The 25,896-nt window shown below is 43.2% G+C and overlaps 1 protein-coding gene across 1 annotated transcript in view; it reads left to right on the top strand.

The window, feature by feature from the left end:
• The first annotated feature begins 282 nt into the window (after positions 1-282).
• LOC139407986 (protein Niban 1-like) overlaps positions 283-25,896 on the top strand; it is a 46,669-nt gene continuing 21,055 nt past the window's right edge. The window contains 8 exon segments of the mRNA XM_071151836.1: positions 283-352; positions 17,214-17,344; positions 17,436-17,564; positions 17,747-17,867; positions 23,472-23,636; positions 24,171-24,286; positions 24,723-24,827; positions 24,918-25,080. Of these exon segments, the coding sequence (XP_071007937.1) occupies positions 298-352; positions 17,214-17,344; positions 17,436-17,564; positions 17,747-17,867; positions 23,472-23,636; positions 24,171-24,286; positions 24,723-24,827; positions 24,918-25,080 (985 nt within the window). The 5' untranslated portion in view covers positions 283-297.

Raw genomic sequence — 25,896 nt, 5'->3', positions numbered from 1 at the left:
CTGAGGTTATTATTTTGCCTCCTGGCGTGAAGCAATACGAATCTACATCTTTAGGGGCCGATGAATAAACGAGATGATGAACGAGAACGAGGAAGTCGCGCTTGTGGGATGGGGAGTTCACAATAACAGCTGAAATGTCCACTCAATCCACGCCGCCTGTCATTGAATGACAGTCACTGAGCGGTAGACAGAGAGGCGTCTCCACGGTGCGGCGCCACGATTGATGCGACACAGTACACCTGAGGAGTGAACGATACCTGCGGAGAGTAGACTCTTCTCCAAAACCAGCTCGCCAACATGGGGTTATCACCTTCTAGTCTCCTAGATGAACATGGATCCAACTACATACGAGGTAAAGGAACACTTTTCCAAAAGTATTATATGTGCTCATACTTTGTCTGCTCCAGACGCGGTTGCGTGGCAGTCTGTACCTGCGAGAGTGACAAGATTATGCAACTCTGATTTCCGCTGACAAATTTGACAAACCAATTGATTTAACTTTTTATTTATTTCACACCGTCTTCAATATTTTGTTCCACTGTCGCATAGGCTGCTACCCACTGGGCAAAGACGTGAGTATAACGTCTAGTTTTGATTTAGTTTTGAGTTGTTTTTGGATTTAGGTGTAAAGGGTGTAAAAAAATAATAATCCGAAATTCCCTTATGTTAATGACTTTTGCAAATCCAATCAGTTTTCCACACGTTTTCTGGATTTTGTTATGTTACAGCCTTATTCGACAATTGATTAACAAAAAAAGCATCACCCATCTACACACAATACCCCATAATGACAAAGCGAAAACAGGATTTTAGATTTTTTTGCAAATGTATTAAAAATATAAAACATAAATACCTTATTTACATAAGTATTCAGACCCTTTGCGTTGAGCTTCGAAATTGAGCTCAGGTGCATCCTGTTTCCATTGTTCATCCTTGAGATGTTTCTACAACTTGATTGGAGTCCACCTGTGGTAAATTCAATTGATTGGATATGATTTGGAAAGGCACACACCTGTCTATATAAGGTTGACAGTGCATGTCAGAGCATAAACCAAGCCATGAGGTTGAAGGAATTGTCCGTAGAGCTCCGAGGCAGGATTGTGTCGAGGCACAGATCTGGGGAAGGGTACAAAACATTTCTACTGCATTGAAGGTCACTCTGACAGAGCCCTAGAGTTTCTCTGTGGAGATGGGAGAACCTTCCAGAAGGACAACCATCTCTGCAGCACTCCACCAAATAAGGCCTTTATGGTAGAGGGGCCCAGACAGAAGTGACTCCTCAGTAAAAGGCACATGACAGCCAGAGTTTGCAAAAAAAGGCATCTAAAGAAACAAGATTCTGCTTCAGAGCACTCAGGTCCTCAGACTGGGGCGAAGGTTCATCTTCCAACAGGACAACGACCCTAAGCACACAGCCAAGACAACACAGGAGTGGCTTCGGGACAAGTCAAATCGAACGATCTGGAGAGACCTAAAAACAAATAACTGTGCAGCAATGCGCCCCATCCAACCTGAGAGAGCTTGAGAGGGTCTGCAGAGAAGAATGGGAGAAACTCCCCAAATACAGGTGTGCCAAGCTTGTAGCGTCATACCCACAAAAAAATTAAGAAGGAAAGTTATTTTAACAAGGCACACTTGTTAATTGAAATGCATGAAGGTGGTTGAGAGAATGCCAAGAGTGTGCAAAGCTGTCAAAGGCAAAGGGTGGCTACTTTGAAGAATCTAAAATTAAAAATATTTAGATTTGTTCAACACTTTTTTGTTACTACATGATTCCATATGTGTTATTTAATAGTTTTGATGTCTTCACTATTATTCTACAGTGTAGAAAATAGTAAAAATAAAGAAAAACCATGGAATGAGTGGGTGTGTCAACTTTTGATTGGTACTGTATGTTTGACTAGCACTTGAGGATCCTACTATGTAAAAAGATCAAATCACCAATTGCTTGGTCAATGTCATCTGAGAAAGATCAAAAGTTCCAGATCTGCAGGAGGCGTGGATGGTCACTGGTGTGATGTGATGTGGCTGTAGGATACATCATGCTACATCACTAGCCTGAGAGACTGGGGATGTGGAGAGAACAGCAAATAAATATACATCGGAGGATGTCATGGGAATTATACAGTAGCCGGGGAATGGAACTAATGGAACCTTCCTGAAATAACCTTTTGGAGTTTCACCATAGTCCTGGTTCTGCTGTTTGTCTGTATCTGGCAGGGCTTTATCAAGTCAGGTCACCCCTTCTAGCTGTGCAGGCAGCTGAAAAGTGAGAAGCAGTCAAAAAAAAAGTTCCTGGACCTGTTTTACCTTTCTCTCTTCAGGTTACCATGGTGTCTATTGAGAAACTTATGGGTGGGGACTGTGGACAAAGGATTATTATCTCTCTCTTTCTCTCATTCATTGTTTGTGTGTGTGTGTGCTTCAAGATGGCAGGTGCTAATGGACAGCGCTTGCGGATGTTAAGCTTTGGCCATGTCATTCTCTACCATAAACAACTATCTGAAATGAATAATAATAAGTGATTTCCATAATTGTACATTAATAGTGATGTGCCGATATTACATTTTTGGTCGATACTGATATCCAATATTCCCCCCCCCCCCAAAAAAACCGATACCGATAATCGATATTTAAAATTTTAGCTGCCTTTTTCTAGTACATTCTAGTACATTCTAGTACAGTTAAATAGTTTGTATGTCCCCATTACCAGTAAAACATCATCAAAACCTCTTTCTTTCACTAACTTGCTGTGTTTTATTGTGCATTTGTTCAGTCGTTTCATTCTCAACCAGGATTTCATCATACATGTCAAGCAGTGAAGTTTTAGCTCTGTCTGTCCGTGGCCTCTCTTCCTCGGTGTGCACTGTCACTGTGTCCGATTCCATCTTGTCCAGCTGTGTATGTAACATTTCACATAAACCATGTTTCTTGTCTGCATCAAAGTAGAGGTCCTTGTACATAGCATCGAGCATGGTGGCGACACAGTAAAAAGAGAATGCCACCGAATCGCTTGTGCACAGTCTGTCGACAGTTTTGCTGAGCAGGCATTTCAATGCCATGACGGAGGGTATCACATCGGCTGCAGGCGCAGTTGGTGAGTTTATTTCTCGAGTCAGTTGATTGAATGGAGCTAGCTAGTGTGTTCATATTTCAAACATGTTCTCAAATGCCATTGAAATGGCAGCAGCAGTATGACAAGCAGCACATTCTTGAGCATGCAATACGACTTTCCTCAGTACGAAATCCTCGACGAGCCACTGTGCTGTCAGACTCAGCATGCTCATGGGGCTGATATCGCTGGTCCAAATTGTCAGTCGTGAAGCTAATAGCAGTTACTGTGTAACTCCGGTAGGACAACATCTGAAAAATAGCTCACTTGATAATGTGTACCGGTGCTCGACCAGGCGGCGAAAGCCAACATCACCCACGACAAAGAACAGTTGATTGTCAAGGGCAATGAATTCCATTATCTTGACGTTAATGGATTTCGCCTTTGAGTCGTCTCGCTGAAATTTTCTTACCCTTTCAAATGACTGCTCAACTTGTTGACTGCTCAATCCACACAGCAGACATTGTGGGCTAGGTTAGGAATGCTGTGTTGCATGTGTAGCGCCAAATTTTACGTGGCGTCATTACGTCATGTACCTACGTTATATAGGTATACACGTCAGCTTTGACATCGGTTTTGCACATCGGTGTTAAACTAGATAGACATCGGGCCGATTCCGATATGTTAACCGATATATCGTGCATCCCTACAAATTGATGCTAAAGATTCCTTTACATATATGATATGACAAAGAAAAAGGGTCTGATGAAAATATGTGAGTTAAGGCCGTCACTAATCTTTGGATCAGGGTTTCCCAAACTCAGTCGTGGGTGAACAGGGAGTACAGGAGGAGGCTGAGCACGCACCCTTGTGGGGCCCTAGTGTTGAGGGTCAGTGAGGTGGAGATGTTGTTTCCTACCTTCACCACCTGGGTTGATGAGCTTGGAGGGTGCTATGGTGTTGAATGCTGAGCTGTAGTCCATGAACAGCATTCTTACATAGGTATTCCTCTTGTCCAGATGGAATAGGGCAGTGTGATGGTGATTGCATTGTCTGTGAACCTGTTAGGGCGATATGCAAACTGAAGTGGGTCTAGGGTGGCCGGTAAGGTGGAGGTGATATGATCCTTGACTAGTCTCTCAAAGCACTTCATGATGACAGAAGTGAGTGCTACGGGGCAGTAGTCATTTAGTTCAGTTATCTTTGCCTTCTTGGGTACAGGAACAATGGTGGCCATCTTGAAGCATGTGGGAACAGCAGCCTGGGGTAGAGAGCGATTGAACATGTCTGTAAACACACCAGCCAGCTGGTCTGCGCATGCTCCGAGTACACGGCTAGGGATGCCGTCTGGGGCAGCAGCCTTGCAAGGGTTAACATATTTAAATATTTTACTCACGTCAGCCACGGAGAAGGAGAGGCGCAGTTCTTGGAGAAGGAGAGGCGCAGTTCTTGTCAGTCGGCCGCGACAGTGGCACTGTATTATTTCAAAGTTGGCAAAGGTGTTTAGCTTGTCTGGAAGCATGACGTCGGTGTTCGTGACATGGCTGGTTTTGTTTTAGTAGTCCGTGATTTCCTGTAGACCCTGCCACTTATGTCTCGTGTCTGAGCCGTTGAATTGCGACTCCACTTTGTCCCTGTACTGGCATTTCACTTGTTTAATTGCCTTGCTGAGAGAATAACTACACTGTTTATATTCAGCCATATTCCCAGACCTCTTTCCATGATTAAATGCGGTGGTTCGCGCTTTCAGTTTTGCGCGAATGCCGCAATCCATTCACAGTTTCTGGTTAGGGTAGATTTTAATAGTCACAGTGGGTACAACATCTCCAATGCAATTCCTTATACATTTTCTCAAATTTGCTTTGTTAAAATCCCCAGCTACAATAAATGCAGCCTCAGTATATATGGTTTCCTGGTTACATAGAGTCCAGTGGAGTTCCTTGAGGGCCATTTTGGTGTCTGCTTGAGGGGGAATGTACACAGCTGTGATGATAACTGACGAGAATTCTCTTGGAAGGTTATATGGTTGGCATTTGATTGTGAGGAATTCTGGGTCGGGTGAACAGGACTCGAGTTCCTGTATGTTGTTATGATTACACCATGAGTCGTTAATCATGAAGCATACACCCCTGTACTTCATCTTCCCAGAGAGGTGTTTATCTCTGTCGGCGCGATTCATGGAGAAGCTCGGTGGCTGTACCGATTCCAACAACATATCCCGAGAGAGCCATGTTTCCGTGAAACAGAGAATGTTACGATCTCTGTCTCTCTGGAAGGCAACCCTTGCTCGAATTTTGTCTACCTTGTTGTCAAGAGACTGGACATTGACAAGTAGTATATTCGGGAGCAGTTGGCAATGTGTACGTCTAGGAGTCCTTTCCGTCTGCCCCTTCTGCAGCGCCTATTGTTTTGGGTCTGCTTCTGGGATTAGGTCCATTGTCCTCAGTGGTGGTCCAAACAGAGGATCTGCTTTGGGAAAGTCTTATTCCTGGTCGTACTGTTGGTAAGTTGATGTCGCTCTTATATCCAAAAGTTCTTCCCGGCTGTATGTAATAAGAATGAATATTTCCTGGGGTAACGATGGAAGAAATAATACATAAAAAACAGAATACTGCATAGTTTCCTATGGACTCGAAGCGAGGCAACCATCTCTGTCGGCACCATCTCACAAGTGATAGGCTAATATTGTCACTCAGACTATTTTTGATTTCATCTTGTCTTTACATACACTAAATAATATATGTGTGACATTTATTTTGATTTAGAATGGACCATTATCATGCACCTGTTTCGAAACAATGGCAGCGGGGAAAAAATGCATGTCATCTATTCACTTAAATAGCGAATGGAGGACGCTATCCCCGTGGTTCATTTTCATGCCAGCCAGGTAGGCTATACTAATGTTATAAAGATAAGCAATGTGCTTGATATTAGGAAAGTTAATACATAAATATATTATGCCTAGCCTATAGAAAGCTGATGGGATCATTCTCATTTTAATAGAAGCAATCACTCTGTTTTCTCTCACAATTGCATAGCCTATAGAAATGTTGCGCAACATGAGCTCATGGGCTCTCATTAAGTGTTTGATTAGATTTTTGATTACATTTGCAATAATGTCAGAGAGGGATGATAGAGTGCTGAGTACCAGGCAGTTAGCAAGACTGGTAGGATACCAATGACCATCAGCAGCATCAGAGCATGGAGGAGCCTTATTACCACAACTAAATGGTCACGTGGAATTTGACTGCCTTCGTGACCTCCTGTGTGGCGGTTATAAGGTCACCGCAACAGCCCTAGGCACACTACGTCATTTCAACATGGATAATTTGGTAATATATGTTGAAAGAGAAAAACCTTGAATGAGAAGGTGTGTCCAAACTTTAGACTGGTACTGTACATTTAGGTGCAAGTGAACAAATCCATTTGAGATTCTGCACAGTAGTTAAGGGTACAAATTCAACATATTTTATGCAAAGTTTGTCTGTTGAAATTTGGTTACCCTGATGACATAATCCTGTGTTTGAAATTTCACCCTCAAAACAGGCGATTACTTTTTTTCAAATCCAATGTGTTTTCCAACAAGATTCCATGTCACAATATGTTGACAAATTACATTGAAACAATGCTGATTCAACCAGTTTGTGCCCAGTGGGTTGTGACCCCTTGAGCAAGAGAGAGAGCGAGAGAGAGCGAGAGCCAAAGAGACAGAGACTGGATGACCTTGGGCTCAATAAAGAGAAAATGTAAAGCTTCCAAAGCTCATAGTGAAACCGGGAGCAGTATCACACCCCCAAAAAATGTGAGCTTAGCCGCTCAGGTATGGCTGTGGCTAGGACCAGGTGGTGTTTTTTTTAAACCTATTTGTTCTCCACTATCCTGAACTACTATACATTGTCTTGCAGGTTGTAATTCTAAAGTTGTGCTGCATACAGTAGTTGTAAAGAAAAGACACTTCATGTCCACAAAAGCCCTCTTACTCAACATCCCAGGCGTTTCCTCATTGTGAGGACAAAGATGCCTATTATATTACATAGTGCAGAGATATATTTTTAATTGGGGAAATATTAGACTTGCTTCTTTCTGGCTGTCATTCAATATCAATGTTGATGTTACATTCTTATTACACACATGAATCCCAGCATCCCATGACACCCTGCTATGTCATATCTACTACTGCTGAAGCATGCAGTGAAAACGTGTCGCAGTCAATACATCACTTGAGGTCGCCAGTACAGCAACACTATTGGTGACTGATACTGAGGAGCAGGTCATGACGATTAATAGAACACACCTCACAATCTCATCTGAGCACAGAACCCTTTTTACTGTGACAACACCTACTCCACAGAATTAGGCTGCAGAACCTCCTTTCCATAATGCAATAAATGGGGTTGTGGATGGATGATGTAATGGTATAGCCAGTTGAGCTTGCCCTCCTTCAACAGAACACTATTTACACACAATTGTAAACTTCCCCCCTGTGAGCCAGCTCTGGATTGGCCAGCCTGATCGCTGGAAGCTTAGCATGTAAAACCACGACTGTTTATCATTATTTTACCTTTCAAAGCTCGGCAGATATGCAAACGCTATGGGACAGGCTGGCAGCCAGCGGGGGAGTGTGTGACTAGTAGGGTTGCACATTGAGGAATATTCAGGTGGAAACTTTCCCTGGGAATAAACAGAAATATGCAAATTAATACCATTTAAATTATTTTTGCATTGGATATATTTCCATATCAAATGGAGACAAACCTTCTACCTTAAGTAGACAATTGCAAATGATTAAATCCTTCCAATAGAAATAAATTTAATTACGAATTTGACTTTAATGAAATTAGTTGACTCTTCACATGGGATGATTGAATGATTCCTAATGATCAATCGCATCTCCCAAAAACATTTCCAGCATACATCTGTTAAATGATAACCAGAGCTTTAGTTTCTAGACTGTCTTCCTCTCAGGCTTCCATGTCTTCTCCCTGGCCCTCAATGTCCACCTCTTGAACATCAGACTGAGGCCTCATCTTCACTGTCCAACCTTGTTGAGGATAGATTGTTGTCAGGCTCAAAGCCTCAAATTTTTCCAGATGGCCACCAATTTTTAAACCCTTGTCTTGGTCAGCCTGTTGCGTGCTTTGGTGTGTGTTCCCAAACAAGTACCAGTTGCGCTCTGAGGCGGCTGATGTTGGGATTTGGAGGATGATGGAGGCAACAGGGGAAAGAGCTTCAGATCCACAAAGTCCCTTCCACCAGGTGGCTGATGAGATATGTTGGCATGACTGCCATATTGCATCTCCATCCCAAAGCCCTTGTTACGCACGCCTCTTAGAGAGGGAACGCAACATCCTGCTACACTCACCTCCCTGTGGAGTGAAAGAGGTATGTGACTGTAGGTGCAGGAAAAGATAAGAGGCAAAATATTACCGTTAACAGGACATTTTTCTTCACACAGTAATTTGGGGGAAAAGGGGCTACCTAACTAGCACAAACTGGCACACTAACCAAAATACAGGGGATGGGCCACCCAGGTCTTACCTAGTGTGCATAAACATAGTACATACTAGAGGTATATCTATGTCTGCAGGCCTCTTGCCTAAGCACGCCCAAGGTGCCTTCCCCCCTGGGAACAAATGAAACAGAATAATACAAACATAAAGGGAACAATTTCACTTATCAAAAACACAGTCCTATGGCATACACAAACATCAGCAGGACCAGCTACAACATACTTTACAAAAAGTCATACAGACCAACAACAAAACACAAGACATACCAAGAAGCACTCTCTTCCTAACAAATGAACACTGGCTTTTAAAGCTGCAGATGGAGTCGGTAATTGAAAACAGCTGTATCTCCTGACGAGAGGGCGGGGTCAGAGCTCCAATCATCAATGGGGCCGACCAATCAGCTGCTTAGGACTTCAGGAAGCCATTTCCTGAAATACACACATAAGTACATACAAACCCACAACAACACAGAAACTGGGGAACGTAACACCTTGCTTGGAAGTGTACTTCGCCATCCTGCCAAGAACATTGCCCACATCCAGGTCGAGGTGAAGAGACACGGCAGTGATGACACAATAGGCCTTGTTGATCTCTACACCAGACAGGATGCTCTTGCCAGCATACTTGGGGTCCAACATGTACAGTACACTGCGGCGTATATGGGCTTCAGGCAGAAGTCTTCATGCTTTTTGATGTATTTCAGAACTGCAGTTTCCTCTGCTTGGAGCAACAGTGAAGTGGGCAGGGCAGTAGAGATTTCTTCTCTTACATCTGCAAGCAGAGTCTGAACATCAGACAAGATAGTATTGTCTCCCTCAATCCGTGCAATGGTTACTGCTATAGGTTTCAGGCTGCTTACCACTCTCTCCCAAAATACATAATCTAGGATGATCCTCTTGATGGGGCTGTCCGTATCAGCAGACTGTGATATGGCCCTTTCTTGGAGACTCCTTCCACTCCAGGAGACTGTCAAACATTATGACAACACCATCCCAACGGGTGTTGCTGGGCATCTTCAATGTGGTGCTCTTATTCTTCTCACTTTGCCTGGTGAGGTAGATTGCTGCTATAACTTGATTACCCTTCACATACCTAACCATTTCCTTGGTTCTCTTGTAGAGCGTATCCATTGTTTTCAGTGCCATGATGTCCTTGAGGAGCAGATTCAATGCATGAGCAGCTCAGCCAATGGGTGTGATGTGAGGGTAGAACGCCTCTGTTTTAGACCAAGCAGCCTTCATGTTCGCAGCATTGTCTGTCACCAGTGCAAATACCTTCTGTGGGTCAAGGTCATTGACTGCCTTCAGCTCATCTGCAATGTAGAGACCGGTGTGTCTGTTGTCCCTTGTGTCTGTGCTCTTGTAGAATACTAGTTGAGGGGTGGAGATTATGTAGTTAATTATTCCTTGCCCACGAACATTCGACCACCCATCAGAGATGATTGCAATTACCGTCTGCTTTCTCTATGATTTGCTTGACCTTCACTTGAACTCTGTTGAACTCTGCATCCAACAAATGAGTAGATTAAGCATGTCTGGTTGGAGGGGTCTATGCTGGGTGAAGAACATTCAGAAATCTCTTCCAATACACATTGCCTGTGAGCATCAGAGGTGAACCAGTTGCATACACAGCTCGAGTATGACATTCATCAGCAATTCTCTGACTACATTTTTCCATTGAGTCAAAAAAACTTCTGATTCCAGGAGGACCGTGAGCTGTTGCTATTGATAAGGTGTGTGATTCATCATAGAAGTAGAGGGACTTTTGTCAGAGGTTGCTTGTTGTGAGCGCTGAGGGAACTTTATGCACTTGGCCAGATGATTCTGCATTTGGCACAGTATTTGCAAATGTACACAGCTTTTCCTTCCACATTAACTGCAGTGAAATGTCTCCACACATCAGATAGTGCCGTGGCATTTTCAAATCAAAGTCAAATCAAAGTTTATTTGTTACATGTGCTGAATACAACAGTGAAATGCTTACTTACAAGTCCTAACCAAGTGCAAATTTGAAGTAAAACATAGGTATTAGGTAAACAATAGATAAGTAAAGAAATACAAAAGAAAAAGAAAACAGTGAAAATAACAGTAGCGAGGCAATATATAGTTGGTACCGGTACAGAGTCAATGTGCGGGGGCACCGGTTAGTTGGGCTAATTGAGTTAATATGTACATCTAGTTAAAGTGAGTATGCATAGATGATAAACAGAGAGTAGCAGCAGCGTAAAAGAGGAGGTTGAGGGGTGGCGGGACACAATGCAAATAGTCTGGGTAGCCAATGTGCGGGGGGCACCGATTAGTTGGGCTAAATGAGGTGATATTTGCCTGAATGTGTAGTTAAAGTAACCATGAATAGATGATAAACAGAGAGTAGCAGCAGCGTAAAAGAGGGGTTGGCGGAGGGGGAGTGGCGGGACACAATGCAAATAGTCCGGGTAGCCATTTGATTAGCTGTTCAGGAGTCTTATGGCTTGGGTGTAAAAGCTGTTGAGAAGCCTTATGATCCTAGACTTGGCGCTCTGGTACCGCTTGCCATTTTTTCTCTCACCCATCTACACACAATAACCCACAATTACAGCTGTGAGTCTTTCTGGGTAAGTCTAAGAGCTTTGCATACCTGGATTGTACAATATTTGCCCATTATTGGTTGAAAATTCTTCGAGCTCTTTCAAGTTGGTTGTTGATCATTGCTATAGTGCCTTGCAAAAGTATTCATCCCCCTTGGCGTTTTTCCTATTTTATTGCATTACAACCTGTAACTTATGTGTATTTTTATTTGGATTTCATGTCATGGACATACACAAAATAGTCCAAATTGGTGAAGTGAAATGAAAAAAATAAAAATAAAAAAATGGAAAAGTGGTGAGTGCATATGTATTCACCCCCTTTGCTATGAAGCCCCTAAATAAGATCTGGTCACATAATTAGTTAGATTGCACACAGGTAGACTTTATTTAAGTGTCACATGATCTGTCTCATGATTTCAGTATATATACAACTGTTCTGAAAGGCCCCAGAGTCTGCAATACCACTAAGCAAGGGGCACCACCAAGCAAGCGGCATCATGAAGATCAAGGAGCTCTAAACAGGTCAGTGACAAAGTTGTGGAGAAGTACAGATCAGGGTTGGATTGTAAAAACATATCCAAAACTTTGAACATCCTACGGAGCACCATTAAATCCATTATTAAAAAATGGAAATGAAATGGCACCACAACAAACCTGCCAAGAGAAGGCAGCCCACCAAAACTCACGGACCAGGCAAGGAGGGCATTAATCAGAGAGGCAACAAAGAGACCAAAGATAACCCTGAGCTCCACAGCAGAGATTGGAGTATCTGTCCAAAGGACCACTTTAAGCCGTACACTCCACAGAGTCAGGCTTTACGGAAGAGTGGCCAGAAAAAAAGCCATTGCTTAAAGAAAAAAATAAGCAAACACGTTTGGTGTTTGCCAAAAGGCAAGTGGGAGACTCCCCAAACATATGGAAGAAGGTACTCTGGTCAGATGAGACTAAAATTGAGCTTTTTGGCCATCAAGGAAAATGCTATGTCTGGCGCAAACCCAACACCTCTCATCACCCTGAGAATACCATCAGCATCATGCTGTGGGGATGTTTTTCATCGGCAGGGACTGGGAAACTGGTCAGAATTGAAGGAACGATGGATGGCGCTAAATACAGGTAAATTCTTGAGGGATACTTGTTTCAGTCTTCCAGAGATTTGAGACTGGGACAGAGGTTCACTTCCAGCAGGACAATGACCCTAAGCATACTGCTAAAGCAACACTAGAGTGGGTTAAGGAGAACATTTAAATGTCTTGGAATGGCCCAGACCTCAATCCAATTGAGAATCTGTGGTATGACTTAAAGATTGCTGTACACCAGCGGAACCGATCCAACTTGAAGGAGCTGGAGCAGTTTTGCTTTGAAGAATGGGCAAAAATCCCAGTGGCTAGATGTGCCAAGCTTATAGAGATGTACCCCAAGAGACTTGCTGCTGTAATTGCTGCAAAAGGTGGCTCTGCAAAGTATTGACTTTGGGGGAGTGAATAGTTTTGCATGCTCAAGTTTTCAGTTTTTTTTGTCATATTTTGTTGTTTGTTTCACAATAAAAAATATGTTGCTTCAACATGGTAGGCATGTTGTGTAAATCAAACGATAATTCCATTTAAATTCCAAGTTATAAGGCAACAAATTAGGAAAATTGCTAAGGGGATGAAACCATTCGCAAGGCACTGTAGCTATTTTCAAGTCTTGCCAAAGATTTTCAAGCAGATTTAAGTCAAAACTGTAACTCTGCCACTCAGGAACATTCACTGTATTCTTGGTAAGAAACTCGTGTTGATTTGGCCTTGTTTTTTAGGTTATTATCCTGTTGAAAGGTGATTTCATTTCCCAGTGTCTGGTGGAAAGCAGACTGAACCAGGTTTTCCTCCAGGATTTTGCCTGTGTATAGGTCCTTTCCATTTCCTTTTTATCCTGAAAAACTCCCCAGTTTGCAGCCACCACTATGCTTGAAAATATGTGGAGTGATTCTCTGTAATGTGTTTTTGGATTTGCCCCAAACATAACACTTTGTATTCAGGACATTGAATTGCTTTGTCACATTTTTTGCAGTATTACTTTAGTGCCTTGTTGCATACAGGATGCATGTTTTGGAATATTTTTATTCTTTACAAGCTTCCTTCCTTTCACTCTGTCAATTAGGTTAATATTGTGGAGTAACTATGATGTTGTTGATCCATCCTCAGTTTTCTCCTATCACATTCAACCTCAGTATTTTAACCCACTTAAATGTAACTAAACATAATCAAACATGTAATCTACGTAATCCCCAAAAGTGATTATTTATCATGAGGGGGCCATAAACCATAGCTAGTAATGCTGCATACTCCAAGAAAGCTTAAATTCTCACCTTTCTGAAAAAATATTTATAAATTGCTGAGATGTCGTCACTTTTGAGGACACAAGCTCAAGTACACAGTACAAATGTGATAAAAATATTTGATATTTTGTATTTCCTATTCAACAACACTGTATGAACAAGGCTTGAAAGTTTTCACAGTGCGGAAAGTATTCAGACCCCTTGACTTTTTCCACATTTTGTTTTGTTACAGCCTTATTCTAAAATTGATAGAAAATAATTCTTACAAATGTATTCAAAATAAATAACTGAAATATCAAATTTACATAAGTTTTAAGACCCTTTACTCAGTACTTTGTTGAAGCACATTTGGCAGCGACTATAGCCTCGAGTCTTCTTGGGTATGATGCTACAAGTTTCGCACACCTGTATTTGGGGAGTTTCTCCCATTCCTCTCTGCAGATCCTCTCAAGCTCTGTTAGGTTGGATGGGGAGCATTGCTGCACAGCTATTTTCAGGTCTCTCCAGAGATGTTCAATTGGGTTGAAGTCTGTGCTCTGGCTGGGCCACTCAAGGACAGTCAGAGACTTGTCCCAAAGTCAAGGGTCGTTGTCCTATTGGAAGATGAACCTTCACCCCAGGTCCTGAGCGATCTGGAGCAGGTTTTCATCAAGGATCTCTCTGTACTTTGTTCTATTAATCTTTCCCTCAATCCTGACTACTCTCTGTCCCTGCCGCTGAAAACATCCCCATAGCATGATGCTGCCACCACCATGCTTCAACGTAGTGATGGTGCCAGGTTTCTTCCAGAAGTGACACTTGATATTCAGGCCATAGAGTTCAATTTTGGTTTCATCAGACCAGAGAATCTTGTTTCTCAGGGTCTGAGAGTCTTTAGGTGGCTTTTGGCAACTCCAAGCGGGCTGTCATGTGCCTTTTACTGGGGAGTGGCTTCCGTCTGGCCACTCTACCATAAAGGCTTGATTGGTGGAGCGCTGCAGAGATGGGGAATGGGGACACTCTCTGCAGGCCCCGGACTGTGGCCCGTCGCTGGAGGTTCCGGACTGTGTCCCGTCGCTGGAGGTTCCGGACTGTGGCCCGTCGCTGGAGGTTCCGGACTGGGAAACGTCGCCGGAGGCTCCGGACTGGGATCTGTAATCCAGAAGCTCTGGACTGGGATCTGTCAGCCGGAAGCTCTGGACTGGGAACTGTCGCAGAAAGCTCTGGACTGCGGCGATTCACTTGAGGCTTGATGCGTGGGACCGGTACCGGTGGCACTGGGCTGATGACACACACCTCAGGGCCAGTGCAGAGAGGAGGCACAGGACGCACTGGACTGAGAAGGCGTACAGGAAGCCTGGTGCGTGGAGCTGCCACAGGGCTCACCAGGCTGGGGAGACCTACTGGAGGCCTGGTACGTGGAATCGGAACAGGTCTCACCGGACTTTGGAGATGCACTGGAAGCCTGGTGCGTGGAGCAGGAACCGGATACACTGGGCCATGGAGGCGCACTGGAGGTCTCAAGCGTAGAGCTGGCACAACCCGTACTGGCTGGATGGTTACTTTCGCCCGGCAAATGCAGGGCGCTAGCACAGGACGCACTGGGCTGTGCAGGCGCACCGGAGACACAGGATATCCTGGGCCGTAGAGACGCACTGGAGGCCAGATGCGCTGAGCCGGCACCATCCGTCCTGGCTGGATGCCCACTCTAGCCCGGCCGATGCGGGGAGCTGGAATATAGCTGCTCCTCCTGGCCACGCCGCTTGGTCCATTTGTGGTGGGTAGTTCTGTCATGAACTTCGTCAGGGAAATGACCGGACCAAGGAGCAGCGTGGTGAGCGTACATTTTACTTTATTATTAATGTCGCCAACAAAACAAGAAACAACAAAAACGAATGTGAAGCTTAGTAGGGCTATACAGGCCACTAACAAAGACAACTACCCACAACTTAGGTGGCAAAACAGGCTGCCTAAGTATGATTCCCAATCAGATACGATAGACGGCTGCCTCCACACTCGGCCAAACACACAGAAATACAAAACATAGTATGCCCACCCCACATCACACCCTGACCTAACCAAATAGAGAAATAAAACAGCTCTCTAAGGTCAGGGCGTGACACTGCCAATAGGTGCCCTTCTTTGTGAGGCAATGGAAAACCTCTGAAAAGTTGAGTAAACTAGAAAAGGCTGTGAAACCAATTACTTAGTAATAATAATTAGTTGAAACAACTACATTTTTTTTTACAGTGCAGGCTGCCCCAACACCAACATTATACACACCTGGACAAGGGTGCCCCACACACACGTAGAGAGACACACCACACACACACACCTGAGAAAAACAGCCTCGCACACCTCAAACAGGTTGGCCGAGGTAGGTCCGGGACATCCAGGTATTTCAGGTTGTAAGGTTATCAAATCTAGGTAGTAAGCTTATCATTTGTTTGATACAACCAATCTTTTCATTCACACACTAATGTATCCATACGCACGCACACACAAACAAGAATCTTGAATGCAATGGAAGCAATAGCATTACAGGTTGGGTCATGGCTCTCGCCCCAAGAGGAATGGTAGGATATCCACTTCCGTAGCCAGGGGAATTTGTATACCAGAAATGATTTATTTTACTTATGTGTGTGTAAAATGTTACTGTTCTCAGATGTTTTACGAATAGATTTTAGATTTCTTTGCTAATTGTTATATATATATATATATATATATATATATATATATATATTTTTTAGCTGGAATGGAATGTTCATATCCTGTATATTTGACTGATATGTGGTTGTCTCACCTAGCTATCTTAAGGTGAATGCACTAACGTTGGTGTTGATAAACCTAGCAGTACTACTTGTTACTGTAAAAGTGAGGCGGGTGTATACTGTAGCGTTGTGCAAAAAAAAAAACATGATTATTTGTCTCTCTAAAAGGAAACCATCAAGTGATAGATTTGAACCAAATACGTGTCTGTCATTGAATAACCCCATGTCATGATTAGATAGTGAAAAAACACCAATTTCTTTTATAAGTTTTTTTAAACAATAAAATCTCATTTGCCAACTTAAAAAAGAACTTCCCCTTTTTCCGCTCAATTACAGTGCTATTCTTAACACAATCACTATGAATTATCATTGCCATTACCAATTCTTCTACTAGTCACTATACTGTATTACTATTACATCTGCTACTACATACTGTACACTGAGTGTACAAGACATTAGGAATACCTTCCTAATATTGAGTTGCACCCCCTTTTGCCCTCAGAACAGCCTCAATTCGTCGGGGCGTGGACTCTACAGGGTGTCAAAAGCGTTCCACGGGGATGCTGGCCCATGTTGACTCCAATGCTTCCCACAATTGTGTCAAGTTGGCTGGATGTCCTTTGGGTGGTGGACCATTCTTGATTCACGTGGGAAACTGTTGAGCATGAAAACCCCAGTAGCGTTGCAGTTCTTGACACAAACCGGTCCACCTAGCACCTACTTCCTTACCCTGTTCAAAGGCACTTACATTTATCCCCCCCAAATACCCTCTGAATGGCTCACATACACAATCCAGGTCTCAATTTTCTCAAGGCTTAAAAATCCTCTATTAACCTGTCTCCTCCCCTTCATCTAAACTGATTGAAGTGTATTTAACAAGTGACATCAATAAGGGACCATAGCTTTCACGTGGATACGCTTGGTCAGTCTATGTCATAGAAAGAGCAGGTGTACTTAATGTTTTGTATATTTAGTGTACAATGCTATTCACTGTATGTTTGGGTGATGTTGTTTGTAGGTTGTGCAGAGGCAGAGTTGAAAGAGTTCGGTCCCCACTACAGGACACAGTACTCTGTGGTCTTCTTCTCCCAAGTCCAAGATGAGCTGGAGCAGCCAAAAGAGAAAATAAAACAGCTCCTCAGACAGAGGGTAAGGTGTGTGTGTGTGTGTGTTCAATGGATCTCTCCATTGATTACCGCTGAGGACATGGTATCATGACATAATCTCTGTGTTGATCCAGGGTCCTCCGGAGGCGGGGGAGGTGCTGTATGAGGAACAAGTCCTTCATTTTGAAGCAACCAGGAAGTGGGAAGAGAGGTACGTGGTGGTGCGTGGCAACTACTGTCTGGAGTGCCACAACAGCTTTGAGGTGAGCAGGACACTCTTATGACACTCTTTTTAACAGCCATAAGGAGGACATAGTCATTGGGGAGACATGTTGTCTGAATAGGTGAATGAATAAGCAGCATAAGAAAAATGTATACAGTATTTGAGCTAAATAAATAACAGAACAATGGAAATAGACCTCGTGCAGTGACTCCTTTCTTCCAGACCTTTGTGAAGGGTGTGCCCCCGCGCCACAAGCTGCTGCCAACAGGGGGCACAGTGCTCACCACAGAGGAGAAATACATGGCCATGGTGGACAAATGCTTCCCTGTTTCTGAAACCAACAGTGAGTATATCATGTAATAGGATGTCCGTTTTGGGCATCCATACTTGTGTATGACATGCACAGATTCAGTTAGGTAAAGGAAGCAAACTAGCAATGTCGAAACTGACTACCTATGCTGTGCCTCCTTATTAATATATATGCAGTATCAATCAAAAGTTTGAACGCACCTACTCATTCAAGGGTTTTTCTTTATTTTACTATTTTCTACATTGTAGAATAATATTGAATACATCAAAAATATGAAATAACACATGGAATCATATAGTAACCATAAAAAGTGTTAAACAAATCAAAATAGATTTTATATTTGAGATTCTTCAAAGTAGCCACCCTTTGCCTTGATAACAGCTTTGCACACTCTTGGCATTCTCTCAACCAGCTTCATTGAGGTAGTCGCCTGGAATGCATTTCAATTAACAGGTGTGCCTTGTTAAAAGTTAATTTGTGGAATTTCTTTCATTTTTAAGGCATTTGAGCCAATCAGTTGTGTTGTGACAAGGTAGGGTTGGTATACAGAAAATGTCCCTATTTGGTAAAATACCAAGTCCATATTATGGCAAAAACAGCTCAAGTTAGCAAAAATAAATGACAGTCCATCATTACTTTATGACATGACGGTCAGTCAATATGGAAAATGTCAAAAAGTTTCTTCAAGTGCAGTTTCAAAAACCATCAAGCACTATGATGAAACTGACTCTCATGAGGACCGCCACAGGAAAGGAAGAACCAGAGTTACTTCTGCTGCAGAGGATAAATTCATTAGAGTTACCAGCCTCAGAAATCGTCAATAAACTGCACCTCAGATTGCAGCCCAAATAAATGCTTCACAGAGTTCAAGTAACAGACACATCTCAACATCAACTGTTCAGATGAGACTGTGTGAATCAGGCCTTCATTGTGGAAATTGATGCAAAGAACCCACTACTAAAGGACACCAATAATAAGAAGAGACTTGCTTGGGCCAAGAAACCAGAGCAATGGACATTTGACCAGTGGAAATCTGTCCTTTGGTCTGATGAGTAGAAATTTGAGATTTTTGGTTCCAACCGCTGTGTCTTTGTGAGACGCAGAGTAAGTGAACGGATGATCTCCGCATGTGTGGTTCCCACCATGAAGCATGGAGGAGTAGGTGTTATGGTGTTGGGGTGCTTTGCTGGTGACACTGTAGGTGATTTATTTGGAATTCAAGGCACACTTGACGAGCACGGCTACCACAGAATTCTGCAGCGATACGCCATCCCATCTAGTTTGTGCTTATTGGGACTGTTATTTGTTTTTCAATAGGACAATAACTCAAAACACACCTCCAGGCTGTGTAAGGGCTATTTGACAAAGAAGGAGAGTGATGGAGTGCTGCATCAGATGACCTGCATCGAATGATGGCGCAGACGGAGAAGGCAGCATTGTGACTAGCTCTTAAAGCAACTCTGCAGTATTTTGTTTGTTCACGTACTCTTTTTTTAAACGTTATTAGCTCAGGAATTGTTTTGTGTTATTACATACAGCTGGGAAGAACTATTGGATATTAGAGCGGCTGTCACTCATCAGAACTTCCAGCATTACGGCCAGGATTACAACTTCCCTGGAGCGGATCCTTTGTTTGCTCTCCCCAGAGCAATTGAACTTATTCCAGAGGCTGACCCAAAACAACACAGGCGGAGACGAGGTACTTGAGGCGGTCTTCTGGTCTGACTTAGGAAGCATGCTCACCACCCACCACTCCCGAGTATTTTACTCGCTGATGTCCAATGTCTGATTAATAAAATTGATGAGGTCAAGGCGAGAGTTGCTTTTCATAGAGACACCAGGGATTGTAACATACTGTGCTTAACAGAAACATGGCTCTCTAGAGATATACTGTCTTACTCTGTAAACCCAGTTGGATTCTCAGTACATCGCGCAGACAGGAACAAACATCTCTTCGGGAAGCAGAAGGTTGGAGGTACATGTTTTATGATTAATGACTTATGGTGTAACTGTGATAACACACAGGAACTCAAGTCCTTCTGTTTACCCGACCTAGAAAATCTCACAATCATTTAAAAAATATATTTTACCTTTTTATTTAACTAGACAGCAAGTTAAGAACAAATTCTTATTTTCAATGACGGCCTAGGAACAGTAGGTTAAATGCCTTGTTCAGGGGCAGAACAGCAGATTTTTACCTTTCAGTTACTAGTTCAATGCTCTAACCACTAGGCTACCTGCCGACCTTACTATCCCCCCCCCCCCCCCCCCCCCCCCCCACAACAGCCCTCAACGAACTTCACTAGACATTATGCAAACTAGAAACCACATATCCTGAGGCTGCATTTATTGTACATGGGGATTTTAACAAAGCAAATTTGAGAACAAGGCTACCTAAATTCTATCAACATATTGATTGTTGTACTCGTGCTGCTAAAACCCTCGACCATTGCTATACTACCTTCCAGAATGCATATAAGGCCCGCCCAACATTCGGCAAATCGGACCACGATTCAATCTTGCTTCTCACCCGCTTATAGGCAGAAACTCATACAGGAAGCACCCGTGGTATGGACTATTCAACCCTGGTCTAACCAATCGGAATCCGAGCTTCAAGATTGTTTTGTTCACGCGGACTGGGATATGTTCAGAGTAGCTTCAGAAAATAATATTGACACATATATGATGAATGAGTTTATCAGGAAGTGCATAGGACATGTATCCCCTGTGACAATTCAAACCTACCCAAAATTGAAAGCGTGAACCACCGCATTTAACCAGGGCAAGAAGACTAGAAATATGGAAGAATACAAACAGTGTAGTTATTCCCTCCGCAAAGCAATCAAGCAGGCTAAACGTCGGTATAAGGACAATGTTGAGTCTCAGTGAACACCTTCTTCGCTCGCTTTGAGGATAATACAGTGCCACTGACAGGGCCCGCTATCAAGGACTGTGAGCTCTCCTTCTCCGTGGTTGACATGAGTAAGACATTTACGTGTGTTAACCCTCGCAGGGCTGCCGGCTCAGATGGTATCCCTAGCCGCGTCCTCAGAGCATGCGCAGACCAGCTGGCTGGTGTGTTCACAGATATATTCAATATCTCCCTATCCCAGTCTGTTGTCCCCACATGCTTCAAGAGGCCACCATTGTCCCTGTACCTAAGAAAGCAAAGGCACACACCTCTGTCATCAAGAAGTGCTTTGAGAGACTAGTCAAGGATCATTTCACATCCACCTTACCTGCCACCCTAGACCCACTTCAATTCAAGACATTTGTGGAGTGGTTGAAAAACAAGTTTTAATGACTGCAACCTAAGTGTATGTAAACTTCTGACTTCAACTGTATATATTGTACTGTATTCTATACTACACCACTGACTGTTAAACAGCCATCTCCAGCACATCAGAGGCTACTGCCTAAAGACATAAATTAGGAATCACTGGCCACTTTACTGTACTCTATACTATGCCACTGTATCTTAGTCCAATGCTGCTCTGACATACACTACTGTTCAAAGCTTTGGATCACTTAGTAATGTCCTAGTAAGGACGAGTAAAATACTCGGGAGTGGTGCGTGGTGTGCACGCTTCCTAAGTCAGACCAGCTAGTCGCGATGCTGCCATCTCTGTCTGCACCATCCTCCGATGCAGGTCATCTGATGCAGCACTCCATCACTTTCCTTCTTTGTCAAATAGCCCTTACACAGCCTGGAGGTGTGTTTTGAGTTATTGTCATGTTGAAAAACAAATGATAGTCCCAATAAGCACAAACTAGATGGGATGGCGTATCGCTGCAGAATGCTGTGGCAGCCATGCTCGTCAAGTGTGCCTTGAATTCTAAATAAATCACTGACAGTGTCACCAGCAAAGCACCCCAACACCATAACACCTACTCCTCCATGCTTCACGGTGGGAACCACACATGCAGAGATCATCCGTTCACCTTCTCTGTGTCTCACAAAGACACAGCGGTTGGAACCAAAAATCTCAAATGTGTACTCATCAGACCAAAGGACCGATTTCCACCTGTCAAATGTCCATTGCTCTTGTTTCTTGGCCCAAGCAAGTCTCTTCTTATTATTGGTGTCCTTTAGTAGTGGTTTCTTTGCATCAATTTCAACAATGAAGGCCTGATTCATACAGTCTCCTCTGAACAGTTGATGTTGAGATGTGTCTGTTACTTGAACTCTGTGAAGCATTTATTTGGGCTGCAATCTGAGGTGCAGTTTATTGACGATTTCTGAGGCTGGTAACTCTAATGAACTTATCCTCTGCAGCAGAAGTAACTCTGGTTCTTCCTTTCCTGTGGCGGTCCTCATGATAGCCAGTTTCATTATAGTGCTTGATGGTTTTTGCGACTTCACTTGAAGAAACTTTCAAAGTTCTTGACATTTTCCATATTGACTGACCGTCATGTCATAATGTAATGATGGACTGTCATTTCTCTTTGCTTTTTTGAGCTGCTCTTGCCATAATATGGACTTGGTATCTTACCAAATAGGGACATTTTCTGTATACCAACCCTACCTTGTCACCACACAACTGATTGGCTCAAACGCATTAAGAAGGAAAGAAATTCCACAAATTAACTATTAACAAGGCACACCTGTTAATTGAAATCCATTCCAGGTGACTACCTCATGAAGTTGGTTGAGAGAATGCCAAGAGTGTGAAAAGCTGTCATCAAGGCAAAGGGTGGCTACTTTGAAGAATCTCAAATGTAAAATATATTTGGATTTGTTTAACACTTTTTTGGTTACAACATTCCATATGTGTTATTTCATAGTTTTGATGTCTTCACTATTATTCTACAATGTAGAAAATAGTCAAAATAAAGAAAAACCCTTGAATGAGTAGGTAGGGTGTGTGTGTGAGTATGAATGTGTATGGCTTAAGTTACACGCCCTATCTGTTGCTACACAACATTGCGCACTCACAATGATAATCCCTTCTCGCAGACAGTCTCTATGTAGGGTTTGCTTGGTTTCCTACTTGTCTAGTGAAATGTCAATGCAAATACCCTGGAAACAAACATTCTGGCCTAAAACCTGTTCAATCCTGCCTACAGGGACACAGAAGCGTAGGGAAACCAGTCTTTATATCCGGACTGATAATACCATTCCATCCACTGAGCACTGATACATGCTGTCTCTATCTGTTGGCAGATTCTTTCATTTAGTTTCTGTTGCCATTCCGAACACTTATTTTGAAAGTTGCCAAATTTCAGTCGAATACTTTGTTGTTCCCAACTCCCACCTCAACTGCTTTTAGATGTGTAGAGAGCACAGTGAGTGGGTGTTCGTTTTTTTTTAGTCCTTGCTACTCTGGGAGAAGCAGCATTACCTTTCCTATTACAGACGGTCATAAATGCAGATCATGGCTGTTGTTTTTATCACACTTGATCATATGTTTTCTCATGAGAGATGAATACTACCTCCAAATAGATACTTGATCATCAAATGTTTCGTCCTTTGCAATAGCCAGTGTGCTCCTCTAGAAAAACCAGGCAGGCTGGTGTGCGTGTGTGTGGGTGCGTGTGTCTGGGTGGGTGGGTGTATGTGTGGCCCAGCATGATGTTTGTAATAGTAATAGCCAATGTGGTATGACCAACATGATGATGTGTGTGTTTCCATTGCAGATGAGAATGAAAAGTTTGCCCCTCCTATAATCGGCATGCCTGGACAGTTCCCTGTGTACCTCAGGCTTCCGTACCGTAGGGATTACTACTTCTGCTTCCGACAGGATGCTCGCCAAGCTGAATTCCTCTCCATCCTCTCCGACTGCATCCGCCACCAGAACCAAGGTAACTAACCAGCCAGAACGAACGGTTACCATGGTAGCAGGTTCGCCACACCAGCACTGAAGCAAAGATGCATAGGCATAACTTTTAATAACATTTTCATGTAGGGTCTCCTGAGGGAGGAGAGCAAACACAAGGCCCAGTCAGAACTAAGGCCAGGGCTGTGCGCCAATTCTCCACCATCCACCATTCCATATGGGACATAGTGGAAACTCCCTCTAGCCCATGTTTTCAACATGTTTTTCTTATTGCACACTTTGTGGAGACAAGTAGGCAATTGGAACACAGCCCAGTTCTGACATCCTTGTTAAGACAGAGAAGCATCACACATTTCTTCTCTCTCTCTCTCTCTCTCTCTCTCTCTCTCTCTCTCTCTCTCTCTCTCTCTCTCTCTCTCTCTCTCTCTCTCTCTCTCTCTCTCTCTCTCTCTCTCTCTCTCTCTCTCTCTCTCTCTCTCTCTCTCTCTCTCTCTCTCTCTCTCTCTCTCTCTCTCTCTCTCTCTCTCTCTCTCTCTCTCTCTCTCTCTCTCTCTCTCAGACTTCCTAAAGAAGAAGACAGTTGAGGTGCAGGCCTTCCTCAAAGCAGTCCACCTCTACAGACAGGAGAAGGGCAGCTATGACTCCTGGAAAATGCTGATTGGCAGTGACGTCAGGGTAGGTTACTGGTTCTGCTTCTATGCTTAAAACACTCACATCAGCTGATGTGTTGATGGCAGTATAATTGGGCAATTGTGTGGTCACGGAACATTTGTGATACCAGGAAGTTAAGTTAGAGGTGCAGGAAACAACCCCTATTACTGCAAGGAGGCCGCCACTGTCCTACTGCACTCGCACACCTCCGCATTCACTTATTTGTGTGTGTGTGTCTGTTCTCACACCTATCTCATCAATGTTTTCAACGCCAAGTGTAGAGATGTTGCTCCCAGAGAGTTTTGCTCTGTAGTTTCACCATGTGTTTGCAGTATTACTCACCTGCATGTTTTTCAGGGGTAAATCAATCTGCACGTTGTCATATGATTTGGATGTTTGATATGCATGGTTCGTAAGATTTGTACAAATACATTGTATGTTTGTGTTTGTGTGTGTACAGGTACTGGCCAACCTGGTTATGGAGGAGCTATTGCCCTCTTTGGAGAAGGACATGCTGCCTCATCTAAAAGCCAGGAAGACAGAGAGGAAGAGAGTGTGGTTCGCTGTGGGTCACGCTACCAATACTAAAGTATGATGATAATGATGCGTGTGTTTGTTTCCTTAAACCCTAACCCCTCTCTATTCTGCACCACAGACCGTAGAAGCGGCCTATATCCTGGTGCAGGAGTGTCTATTTGAGGGTATGTCTGCTCTGAAGGAGGAGTGTAGGAAGGCAGCTCACCAGCAGGAGGTGCTGATACGCTCTGATATGGACCAGATCCTCAACTCCAGAACCTACCTGGAGGGAAAACTACGAGGTACCGACTAACCCTGGAGAGAGAGTCAATCCAAAATCTGCCCCCATACTATACTTGTATACGGTTAAGGGTTAATTTAGAAATCAGCAAGAGAGTTAGGGCTATGCAGCTCTCAGTCACTACAAGACAAACAGGCTGTACAAATGCAATCCGTTACTTGTAATTTGTCACATGATACTGTTTTACATGAATAGATCCATATGAGCGTGAACATGGCAGGTTAACTGCATGTTTTTGTGTGTGTGTGTGTGTGTATGCATAATTATTGTCGTGTCTTTGGCTATGCCGGATTAAGTGATATGACATGCTATTCTATAAAATAATTTATCCGTAGTTAATATTACCTGATTGAGCTAATCATGTAAATGTAATTAACTAGAGAGTCGGGCACCACAAAATAATATTTATAGAGCTGTTATCTTCTGAATAAACACTTACAGACCTAGTAATATTTTACCTCAATAGCAGTCAATATTAATCGTCATCTTAATTCAGTCTCATCTGAAAGTTGTACATTCTTGGTTATCTGCACAAACCCTGGCTCACAAGTTGAATCAGCAATACAAAATTGGGTTTAATTATTTATTTACTAAATACCTAACTAATCACACAGAATTACACATAATGACATCATACCTTGATTACAAATTACGTCATAAAGGAAAATGTCCCTAGCGGGCGGAACAGATATGACAGCTTGTTACACAAAAGAAAAGGGGCTGAGTTTGAGTGAAAGAGCGGGAAGACTGAGGAACAAAGGGAAGAAGCTGTGCTATCGTAAATACAGTATCTTATGTATTCTAAATGACCGCCCAT

Source organism: Oncorhynchus clarkii, chromosome 4 (genome assembly GCF_045791955.1).
Source record: "Oncorhynchus clarkii lewisi isolate Uvic-CL-2024 chromosome 4, UVic_Ocla_1.0, whole genome shotgun sequence".
NCBI classification, from domain to species: Eukaryota; Metazoa; Chordata; class Actinopteri; order Salmoniformes; family Salmonidae; genus Oncorhynchus; species Oncorhynchus clarkii.
Note: the sequence above shows the minus strand (reverse complement) of the source record. Positions and strands in the feature narration are given on the sequence as shown.